Source organism: Pinus tabuliformis, chromosome J, assembly GCF_031772625.1.
Source record: "Pinus tabuliformis cultivar Carrire ecotype Pingquan chromosome J, CPIR1, whole genome shotgun sequence".
In the NCBI taxonomy this organism is placed as follows: domain Eukaryota; kingdom Viridiplantae; phylum Streptophyta; class Pinopsida; order Pinales; family Pinaceae; genus Pinus; species Pinus tabuliformis.
Genome location: NC_142295.1, coordinates 133,962,334 through 133,974,382, shown reverse-complemented (window position 1 = coordinate 133,974,382; position 12,049 = coordinate 133,962,334). Strand labels below are relative to the sequence as shown.

At 35.6% G+C, this 12,049-nt stretch overlaps 1 protein-coding gene across 1 annotated transcript; it reads left to right on the top strand.

The window, feature by feature from the left end:
• The first annotated feature begins 410 nt into the window (after nt 1-410).
• On the top strand, nt 411-12,049 carry LOC149225984 (uncharacterized). The gene is made up of 4 exons (XM_089375184.1): nt 411-482; nt 567-880; nt 9,906-10,115; nt 11,707-12,049. The coding sequence occupies exons 2-4, from the start codon at nt 653-655 to the stop codon at nt 11,902-11,904; spliced, it is 636 nt and encodes a 211-aa protein (XP_089231310.1). The 5' UTR covers nt 411-482; nt 567-652; the 3' UTR covers nt 11,905-12,049.

Sequence of the window (12,049 nt, the reverse complement as noted above, 5' to 3'; positions counted from 1 at the left end):
TTTTGGAATGTGATGCATTCAAAGACATGAGAGAAAGTTATGGGAATATGTTAACATTGGTTTATTGGCACTGTCTTTTCAACGATGGGATTGTTCGAAGGTTGAGCAAGCTCATCATCAATTTGAATAAAAAAATGGAATTGCAAAAAACGAAAAACAAAATACTAATAGCCCCATAAATTATTTTTAGTCGATAAATATTAAAATATCATTTCATTTCCTTTCTCAAACCAAGTCATAATTTTCTTTCAAAATGTTGTCACTAAAATAAATCTATAATTACCTTAGTATCTACCCATTATTGATTCCTCGATTTAAAAAAAATAAAAATGTTTCAAACAAATATACCGTTAAAGGGGCTTGAAGTGTGCATTTCCTCCCTACAATTGTATTAAATGTAATTGATATGCCCTAACGCATCCGGTACGAGGGTTTTAATCCGCTTCACCTATTTTATTTCGAGTAAAACGCCGTGGCGGGAGGTCGCGATACAACTCAACTCGAAAGGAATTGGATTTAGGATTTGTTCACTCTGCGGAGAAACAGTGAAATCGCCGTGGCGGGAGGTCGCGATACAACTCAACTCGAAAGGAATTGGATTTAGGATTTGTTCACTCTGCGGAGAAACAGTGAAATTGCAAGGCAGGCTGGTATGGATGACAGAGGGAACGCCGCTCCAGCTGTGCAAGAAGGCGGTTATAGGGTCATTGTGAGAAACAATGAAATTATAATAGAGAGAGGGAACGCCGCTCCAGCTGTGCAAATCAAGCATGAAGGCGGTCTCAGCGTCTTTTTGAGAGACAACGAAACTATAATAGAGAGAGGGAACGCCGCTCCAGCTGTGCAAGAGGATCGGATCCGTTTGATGGTCAGAGGCCAGGTATTTGAATTATAACCTTGATAAAAATAAAAAGAGGCCGACGATGCTTTTTTGGGCGAGGAAAGCTTTTTAATGGTATTCTCAGGGTTTTTTTTTGGGTCTAAGGTTCTGAGAAGCTTTTCATAGGTTGCCAAAGCTATAAATTTGTCTGCTAACCTTTTGCCCGTACAAATTTCTGTTTTAATATAGTATCTAAGTTCTGGTTATTAATTCTACCGGCTTAATATCTTAAAAAAAGGGTTTCTACCTTGCTTATATAACCATCATGAATGCTTCTGGTGATTTAGCTTTTCTGTTTTGCTCGCATAAATTCAAAGCTTGATCTCATATTTTGGTGACTTTCCCTTTTATTTTGGTATTCTTCGAGACTTGTGTTACATATTGTTTTTCTATTTGTTCAGGTTCCACCCAATTGTTAGCTTATTTTGATGCTTCCTATTATCACTCTGTCTCAAGCATGTCTTCCCTATTCTAGGAATACTAAAATGTAGTGTAGACTGCTTTCAACACTCGTGGAGAATCCCTTGGCTTAAGAAGCTGCGGATGGTGGGTATTTATTCCGACAGTCATCAAAGACTCGCACCTGATCCCAACTGCTTGAAACGGAGCATTGAATGGTGAAATTGCCCACGAGGGTAAAACATGTCTCAGAGGGATTTGAACCTCCGTGGGTGTATGAAACACCCCTCTTTACGGGAACCAAGCTCCTATTGATTATTGTTAACTAATTGCTAAATTTTTGTCTAATTGTTGCTTTTTGTGGACTTCTGTCGAGTAATTTTACTATGATGAATCAACTAATATTACTTGCTGCATTTTATTTTGCTTTTGATCGATATTTGGATGCCATGGAATATCTTTTTTCTTTTTCATCTGCTAACAGTTATGTGGTTAACACAATAATTTTATTTATCAGTAATCATCTGGAGATCCAATTCCTCAGTTTTTCTTTTCTTTGTTTCTTATTGGACCTAGATCTTGCCCTTCTAGGAGATATTTCTATAGAAGGCCAAGCAAATAATTTTAGATAAGATAATTGATATATATGGGATATGAAGGGCATGCTGCTACCCTCTTGAGCCTGGCAACGAGCTTTTTTAAATTTAAGGAAATAATTTGGATTTTCATGAATTTTAAGTGGGATAGATGTTAAATGGAAACTTTGTTCTCTTTTTTGTATTAAATGCTTGCTTCTAAGTTGCATAAATGTGTAAACATCTGAAAGTTTCTGAAACGCCTGAAAATGTGACCCCTTCAAAATGGAAATGTGGGGGAAACCCCATATTTATAACTTTTCTACATATGTTTTTTTTAAACTAGAACGAGAACATTTGTATCAATGAAAATCTGCTTTGTGAATGCAGCAGTTACATCAAAGGAGGAACTATTTCCATTTGTTAATTCACAATCCTATCCATCTTTGGAATGCCCACTATGTCAAAATTTTGAGTTCCTTTATGTCAAAACTATTATTCCTATATGTATATACTATATAGGCACCAAAAGAACATACAAAATTTGAAAGCATTTACAGACCAACATGCTAATTCTCGGGAGGAGGGGTGACATCGCCGGGTCCAAATCCCCTCTTCTGAGGGGACACTGTTACATCTAGATCAGGAGAATCTTGAGCTACATTGCTAATGACATTGCTTGAGAAAGTGGATTCGGAGGTCTGCTTGTCGAGTGGAGTTTGTAGGCCTTCAATTTGTTGACGAAGACTAGAGAGTTCATCCTCAATTCTGTGCATCAAAGTTCGATGTTCAACCAATAACTCCATAGCAGTGGCCATACTAGATGAGGCACAAGGCAAAGAAAGTATTCTTGGGTTAAGGGTTTCTAGATAGTGGATAGCTAGAGGAGGCAAGTCACGTATGTGCATTTCAATATCCAAATTTTGTTTAATTGAACAACTACATAGGTTTATGGTAAGCCATTTGTGGCCATAAACCAAATTATTCCTCTTGAATGTTTTGGCCTTGGTACAATTCCAACCCTTCCACAAGGTGACAGGGGATTGCAGACCTGACTTGATAAGGAGGGATTAAGGATGAGTTTATTATGATTGGTAAGCCTGAGCCAAAATTATTAGAACTAAAATTGAAATTGAGACTAGATCAAAAATCAGTAAAAAAACAATAATGAAGAACTATTCAATCTGTCATGGGACTGTGCAGGTGGGTTTAGGTTCATCGAACATTGGTCTGGATTGGACTCAGTTGAAAAGGTGTTGAACTACTCGGTTGTGAATTGATTTAGGACCCTTCACTTGATAATTGCTTCAAATTGGTTGAACTTGATCCAATCTAAGTGGTTTTGATAACCTTGGTTTGAACTTTGAATGACTCTTTTTAGCACAAGGCGAGTGACCTAGTCTTCAATTTGTGAGTAAAAATGCTTTTGTTTGTGTTAATGCCTCTTGAAAAATTGAAATATGTTTATCCTTAGCTTTTCTAGTTCAAGAATAGCTTGATAGCCTTCTAGGCTCTTCACATGCTTTGATATGGATAGGGATCAAAGGCCCTTTGATAGGGATAATGATAGGTTTTGCCTTTGAGCAAAAGGATAGGGATCACTATAAGGAGTATTCATCGAAAGACAAACCAAAATTGAACCTTTGGCCTCTCTATTTCAAGAATAGCTTGATAGTCTTCTAGGCCCTTCATATGCTTTGAGTGACAAAGGCCTTTTTTATGTTAACCATGGTTGAGATGATAACATGAGTTTGTAGTTTTAAGTCATACCATGAATTCATGCCGATAGGACAATTTTACACAAGAACCTTCGAGGCCTCATTTCTCTAAGCCACTAATAATTCAATTTTTGCACAAGGCCTAAGCTTGGGTATGCGTTTTGATAATCCCCATGGTCCCTAATCATTGGAATGCAATAAAGTTCTGATTTTTCTGTAAAAGCTCTTACTACCCTCCATTTTTACTCGTAGCCACAAATTGTTTTCTCCACTGATTGAGCGGAATTGGCAAGAGGAAGAATATATATGAATTGTAGTAAGGATTTTAGTAGAGATTTGGGATTTGGTAGCTAGGGTTAATGGCTTGGTGAATCATTTTCAATTTTCTTTTGAACTCTTTGGATGACCATCTTGTATAATTATTTGAGGGACCTTTGAAAGTTGATTAGGATGCCCAGAAACTTAAATATTTGACTTGAATGTATTTGAATCCCTTACTGATCTGTCATTCAAATAGAAATGTTGGCTTTGTCTAAAACATTTGGTTTTGGTCCACTAAATTATAGTTCTAGAGGCTAAGCCAAATATTTGAAGACAATTTATCATGTAGGTTATTGATTTCTATTCCCCTACAAGATCTTGAGAAAAAAATCATCGACAAAGTCCCCATTGACTGGTTGCCCAATTCACTATTCAGGAGACTGATACCTTTAGTTAATCCTTGGCCCTTGTGAGAGATGAAATAACACAAGGCCCCAACTTCCATCTCACTTAGACTATAGGAGCTGATGAGTATCCTTGTTGGAAAAATTGAAAGAGTGCAACTTGTTCAAATTTACTACTGTTCATTGAGAGACATTCTTTCCTTTCAGAAAATAGTTCCCATGACACTAGGGAAGTTGGGGCCAACATTGAGATCCTCGAGCATAGCCAGGATGAAATGCCGCTCAACCCTGTTATATGCTTTTTGAAAGTTAATTTTGATGAATAAAGCGTTGAGGCTTGAGAATCTGAATCACTTGAATCTTTCCCATATGGCTATAATATTGCCCAGAATAAATCATTCCCCAATGAAGGCTATTTGTTCTAGATGTATGATCTTAGTAAAATGTGCTTGACATGCATGGCTAGGCCTTGGCTAGAATCTTGTAAGAGACATTGAGGTGGGTGATCAATCTCCAACTTGTGATAAGGTCCCTAGACTTGGGGATGAACCAAATGACACCTTTGTTTACATTGTTCCCTTAATGATTGTTATATAGGCGTTTTTCTACACTTGAAGCAAGTTTGGCATGATAATGTCCTAGGATGCCTTATAAAATTCACACAAAATTATCCAATCTAGATGTGTGTGACTGCAAAAAATGTTGCAAGTGAGCAGTTTTTAGGTGATAATAGATGATTTATCCTCTGCCATATTTGGCAAGGTAGTTTTCAAAAAATTTCAGATCAATGACTACTCAAACATCCTTTTTTGGTTTCAGGAACCCTGTGAGCTATATCCATACAAAGTCTACATGACTACCTTTGTTCCTCAATAAGGCCTAGAGATTGAAATTCCATGTTGTAGTAAGAGACAAATTGTTGTTGATATCCTCCTATTTGTTGGGCTTTCCATTTGGAATACTGATTGTAGATATCTTCTTTGTAATCAATTTTGATGTTGAACACTTTCAAAACTGAATAAAGAGATGAGAATTGTTGTTGAGGAGGAAGAAGACAGGAAAATACAAGAGGTATAAGTCTTTTAAGATAGCAGAGATTGAATAATATTATTAGTAAAGAAGTAGCTAAGAAATCAGGTTAAAGGAAACACAATATAATACTCAACGATAGGAAGAAAAAGGTAAAAGAGAGTATTATTAAACATTGAAAAATAATCATAAAGACAAGAAGATTAAAAAGTTTTAACTAAAATAAAATTAAAATTGAATTGATGTTGAAGGTGAGAACGAGTAAACAAGAAAATGTAACTAAAAATAATATTCTAATTAACAAAGTTTGACATTGATAATGAATGAAAACGTGAATGGAATAAATAAACCAAAAGCGTTAATCAACAAGTAAATGAGAAACACGTGGGAAAGTAGAAGGGTAATAAAACATAAAGAAGTACCTAAATAACTTGAAAAAAATATGTAATGAAAATAATTAGGAAGAAGGGGTCAAATAATAAGAAGATAGGTAGATACTGAAAAGAGGGAGAAAGGATAGAATTGTAAAGAAAAGGGAAATAGATTAAACAAAAGATAGGAGAAGACAGAATGGTTATGGAGAAATAAGAATGAGGAAAAGGATGAAGCAAAGAGATTGAAAAAATAATAAATCTATTGAAGGGATAAGGAAAGTGGGAGAGGGAGGAGTGAGGAACAAAGGCAAGGGAACAAAGTATGTGAGATCTTTATGGGCAGAAATGTGATAGATGGTGGGCTGCTAAGGTTGAATGAGCTTGAAGCCATCTTCGCGATTCAGGTTATTGGGATTTCTTTTGTTCTTATAGTTTGTTAGTGTGATGGTTAATTTTGGCTAAATGTGTTGGTTAAGCCTAGTTTTATTTGCATTACCAGTATGGTAATGTCTTTTAGACCATGGTAAACAAATTGTTCACTCACTATAATTGTAAAAGTCCTAAGTAACTTCAACACCAAATGGCAAAACCTTATCAAAACATCAATCTTTGAATCCTACAATCTACAAACATATACTGCAGAAAAATAAAAACAATGAGTACACATATCTCAACTCTCAATCACATCTATCTTCTATGGAATATGGAAAGAAGAAAATACATCATAACAACTGAAAACCAAAAAATCGCTAACCAACACAGTGGCGTGCTGTGTGTTTTCTTTATAGAATAGGAAGGCAAAGGAAGATACAATATATCTGGTCACATGCATGAAGTGCTCAAGGTAACTCAAACAAACCCTAACCCCCATCCAATCACCTAGTGTGCCCAGCTGCATGGATCCATGTGACAGTTAAGTATACCTCAACTGGATGATGAACTGGAACATGCAAGCGTGGATCCATGTGACAGTTAAGTATACCTCAGTTGGATGATGAACTGGAACATGCAAGCATGGATCCCTTTCCTTATGAACTGCACCCTTGCTCAACGTAATTCAAACAAACCCTAACCCTCATCCAATCACCTAGTGTGCCCAGCTGCATGGATCTGTGACAGTTAAGTATACCTCAACTGGATGATGAACTGGAACATGCAAGCATGAATCCCTTTCCTTATGAACTGCACCCTTGCTCAAGGTAACTGAAACAAACCGTAACCCTCATCCAATCACCTAGTGTGCCCAGCTGCATGGATCTGTGTGACAGTTAAGTATACCTCAACTGGATGATGAACTGGAACATGCAAGCATGGATCCCTTTCCTTACGAACTGCACCCTCTACCCAAACTGGAGTTTTACCCATGCAGGTATTTGTGCCCTACCTAAGAATAGACATCTGAAAATTCATTAACAGTGAACAATGGACAAGAATAGGAGAAAAATTGTAGACCAAGTACTCAAGATTTTTCATTAATATCAGACTGTTTGGTAATTACAGTCAAACCTGAGATTCAATCTCAGGGGCTCCAACCACGTTTCACTGAAGTTTTTACACTATTGAATTCTGTCTCCTTGAAAAATGCTCCCTAGGCCTGAGCATGCATGTACATGCTGTCCACAATAGGATAGAAATGAGGTGTAACTCCTTCAATATGCCCCACGCTGTCCACAATAGGATAGAAATGAGGTGTAACTCTTTCAATGTGCCCCGCATCAGAAAATGCATATTATCCATAATCGAAGGTGTCACCATTACCATGGCTGCTTGCCGTCATCATTATCTTATAATAACCTCTGCAAGTTGTTGTTTTCCATTGAATGAATTAAGAATACACACTCTTTCAAATGCATGTGTCTTTTCCACCAGATTGCCCTGAGATTCACTGTTCACTCGCTGCTTGAGGAATCTGATCTGAGGTGTCATCATTACCATGGTTGCTTGCCCTCATCAATCTCCCATAATAACCTCTACAAGTTGTTGTTTTCCATTGAATGAATTAAGTATGTGCGCTCTTTCAAAAGCATGGGTCTCTTCCATCAGATTGCCCTGAGATTCCCTGTTCACTCACTGCATGTGGGATCTGATCCTGCATTGGTGTACACTTCCACATTCCTAGCTCTTGAAAATTTGCAAAAGGAGGTTTGAAAGAAGTGTTTATACTCTTGACCAAAATAGCAGACTCTCCGATCCCTAGCTGATGCAAACTTTAGCTGAATTGAGATCCCCTGCAATTCATGCAAAATATAGTTTCCTAGTTTCCTTGCAAGCTTTGTTTAAGGAATGAAAAACTGATTTAGAAGAAGAAATCATCTGTGCATGTGTATGCTAAATTTTAATATATTTTTCTGCTATTTACTGTTTTACAGCTAGTGTGTAATGGTAGCTGTGTTCAGAATTTATATTTCTCTGTTAATTAAATTCTGCAATTGATTTATTTGATTGAAGAACACAAGGACAGCGTCACTGAGGGGAGGAAAATTTATAATAACTTGTGATTATTAGGCATGGTGCATTGTTGTCATGGCTTGGGAGGTTTGCATCTGTCAAACAACTCTCAATTCAAATAGCCCTTGCAACCATGGCAACAAAGAGTCATTAGAATCAGTTTTGCAACCATGGTACTTTAAGATAGATTAACTGGATTTTTTGAAGCACCTACCACTTGAAGGGATGTGAGGAGGCATCTGGTGGACTTAGAGGGGTCCTAAAAGAATCCTTTGGTATGCAGGAGAAGTAACCCATACCTCGTTCAGATTTTACATTTTAGGTTTATTTTGCTTGAGCAATTTCTTTTTGTTAGCTCCACTGGTGGAGCCTTAATAATAAATATTAAGGATGTGGGTCCAAAGTTTGAACTGTAGTCACTGCTGTGATGATTCTGGTTCTGTTTCTTGGAGAATTAATGCTATTCTCAACCAAAAATAATTATGGTCACTATTCTCCCAAGGATATAGGTAACCTACCGGTGCCAAGAGGGCTGAAATCAGGAAAAGTGACAATACATCTTACCTAGATTATCATATTGATATTTACTGTGACTAGATTGATTCATTATCCTTTTGGCTGTACTTACCCATGGGTTTTATTTTGCTCTTATTACATTCCTGAAAGATTTGCGGAAGATCTCAAAGCGCTCTTCTTTGTTTAATCTGTTTGTAATGATTGTTTTCCAAAATATGCTTGCAAAAATATGCTTGATCTCGCAATTGACTTTTGCCCCCACATTCAGCAGAGTGGAGATGATATTATCAAAAGTTCATTAGATAAGAAAGCAGAGCATCCTCATTCGGGTGCCTCACATAGTATATCATACAATTGGATCCTTTCATGAGCTTGACAATTCCAACAATGAGCCAATAGCTTGCCCCCCCCGCCCCTCCTCATCAGGGTTAGAGGACATTGACATCATCCCATCACTCTCTTTTGCTTAGCACCAAGCTTTCCAGATTACCAGTATAGACTCTCCAATTGTATCTCTATGTTTATGCTACTTTTAGATTTCCAGTGCATTATATATATATATATATATATATATATATATATATATATATATATATATATATATATATATATATATATATATATAATCAGTTAAACTGTGTTTAGGTTGAGATCAGCTCCAATGGTTGATGGAAGAATGATTTGTCTAATTGTAGGATGTTGTCAATAGGTTTGTGCAAGGCTCTGTCTCACTAAGTGCCTTACGGAATAATTTTTACCCTTCACAAGTGGCTCCCACTCTCAACCCCTCTCCGTTAAATCGACCCCTCTCCATTAAATTTGAACATGACATTTCATGAGTTAAATCCAACACAAACTACTTGATCCACACTAGATAGGTTTATTCTATTGTTAAATTTGAAAATGACATTTTATGGGCTAAATCCAACACAAACTGCTTGATCCACACTTGATAGGTTTATTCTATTGATCTATATATATATATATATATATATATATATATATATATATATATATATATTTGTTTTGGTTACACTTAAACTACACAATTGTCATTGTTATATTTTTTTAACTTTATTTTTTCTCACTTTAGGAGTTACTTTTAAAACAATGCATTTTATTTATTCTATTGTTGTATATATATTTTTGTTTTGGTTACACTTTAACTACACAATTGTCATTGTTATATTTTTAAACTTTATTTTTCTCACTTTAGGAGTTACTTTTTAAAAAACGCATTTTATTTATATTGGATATATTTTTTAATTCCATTGATTTGTTTGTATCATCATTGGTTGAAGATCAGCGAAAGTAATGTGGTGTCCGTGGCAGAAGATGAGCTAATGCGCATTCTCATATTGATGCGAAACTTTGTGCCTGGATATAAGCAAATTGTTGAGGGTGATTGGAAAGTGGCAGCAATTTCTTACAGGTCATATGATCTAGAAGGGAAAACTATTGGTTCTATTGGTGCAGGGCGTATTGGCAAAGAACTACTTAAGCGTTTGAAGGTATTCATTCTTAGGATCTAGTACTACTTCATGATGTTGCAAACTTCTTTTCAAAAATCAGTGCTCCATAATTCTTACGCATGCATGTTGTTTGTTTCAAAATTTCAATCTAATAATAATAAACATTACATGATGTTGAATTGAATTGCGTTCCTTTGTACATCCCTTCAATTGTAAGCTTCTTTACCACGACCGTCTTTCTATTGGACCCGAATTGGAAAAGGAAACTGGAGCAACATTGGAGACAAATCTTGACGAAATGCTACCTAAATGTGATGTACTTGTCATTAATATGCATCTTTCTGACAAAACTAGGTGCGCCTTATCACAATTTCATAAATAATCTCTCCCATTATTCACTCAAACATCAATAGCACCTATATATTTTGTACAACTTGTGAACAAAAACCTAATTATTGTTTCTCTTGCCCTTTCCTTTTGGTTACAGTAGGGGAATGTTAAACAAGGAAGGTGTTCTCTACCAAGCCTAGCTTTTCTCTCAGAATCTTAACATCCCCTTTGCAAAGGGTTTCATTAGAATGACAACAACCCGCATTTAAAGCATTTCTCCACCCATCCTAATTAGAAATACAATTTTGGGTTCTCTACTAATTTTCTCCACACCCATTTAATCTAACAATGGACATAGAGCATGTATATTTATACTTGTGTGTTGGAAATACCATTTTATACTTTAATGTTTATTATTTTTGTTTTATTATTATTACTTGAATTTCTTCTTAACAAGTGGTTGTGTTTCTTTTGGTTTTAGTGAAAGTATGGGCTCCAATGTTGGCTCTCTTATTATGGAGTATAATTCATCTTTGAGAATTTTTCAATTATTAAAGTAGGTTAGTCAATTGCTTAAAATATTAAATTTATTTCAAAAAGTTTTTGTTACTTTATAGGTTAGACACTGGCTTGAAATATTAAACTTATTTCAAAATGTTTTTGTTACTTTATAGATAAGGCGTAGATTTCTTGGCTCTATGATGAAAATAATGAAGGGAAAATACATGTTAATATGTTACTTGTGCTCTTTTACTGAAAAATACACGGTGAGAGAAAAATGTATATTATGCTAATTGAGGAATGTTTTTCACTTGTCGAACTTATAGTATTGAATTTAACACACTAACACTTTACAACAATGAACTAACAATATTCATGATGAAAATAGCAATATGGAAGATTTATCTGCATAATGAAAAAGGCAATATGGAAGATTCCGATCACGTTCCAAGGCATTTCTTAAAATGTGGATGTGACAAAAGGTTGTTGTGGAAGTTGTTGTTTGTATATGGAAAATTTCTTGATCATTGTGTATAATCCTAATGTTGATAGATATGTCTAGTAAATGCTTCCAGTTAATGGGGCATTGATTTGAGCATTCAATATATTTTTATTCTTTATCAAAGTATTCTTTTGTTGTATTTGTATTTTTCAATTTATGCCTTACGGCGTTTCCTTTGCAACATCTGGTGCAAATGCTAGTATATCTTACCTCATTTTATGGTTAACATTGTATAACAAAAACATGCGTTGTGTTATGTAATTAATACTAACATGTAATATTGATTTTATTTGTTAGAATGCTATAGGTAATGATTGCCAAGACGATGATCCAAATTATGTTCAACATATATCAGGAGATGATGAGGATGAGGATGAGGATGATGGTGGTGAAGGAGGAGATGATGATGATAGTTGCGGTGTTGGTGATGATGTGGATCAGAGTAATGAGGATGGTCAAGATGATCATGAGGATGATCTTGGTGGTGGTAGCTAGGCATGCACATGCATTGTTTTTTATGAAGAAATTATTGTGTAGAATGACATTGTTATGTTTAGATGGGTGTTGTGAATTTACCCTATATCAATGAGACATTTTGATTTTGTAATCATACGATGAGTTTGATTTATGTATGTTGTTA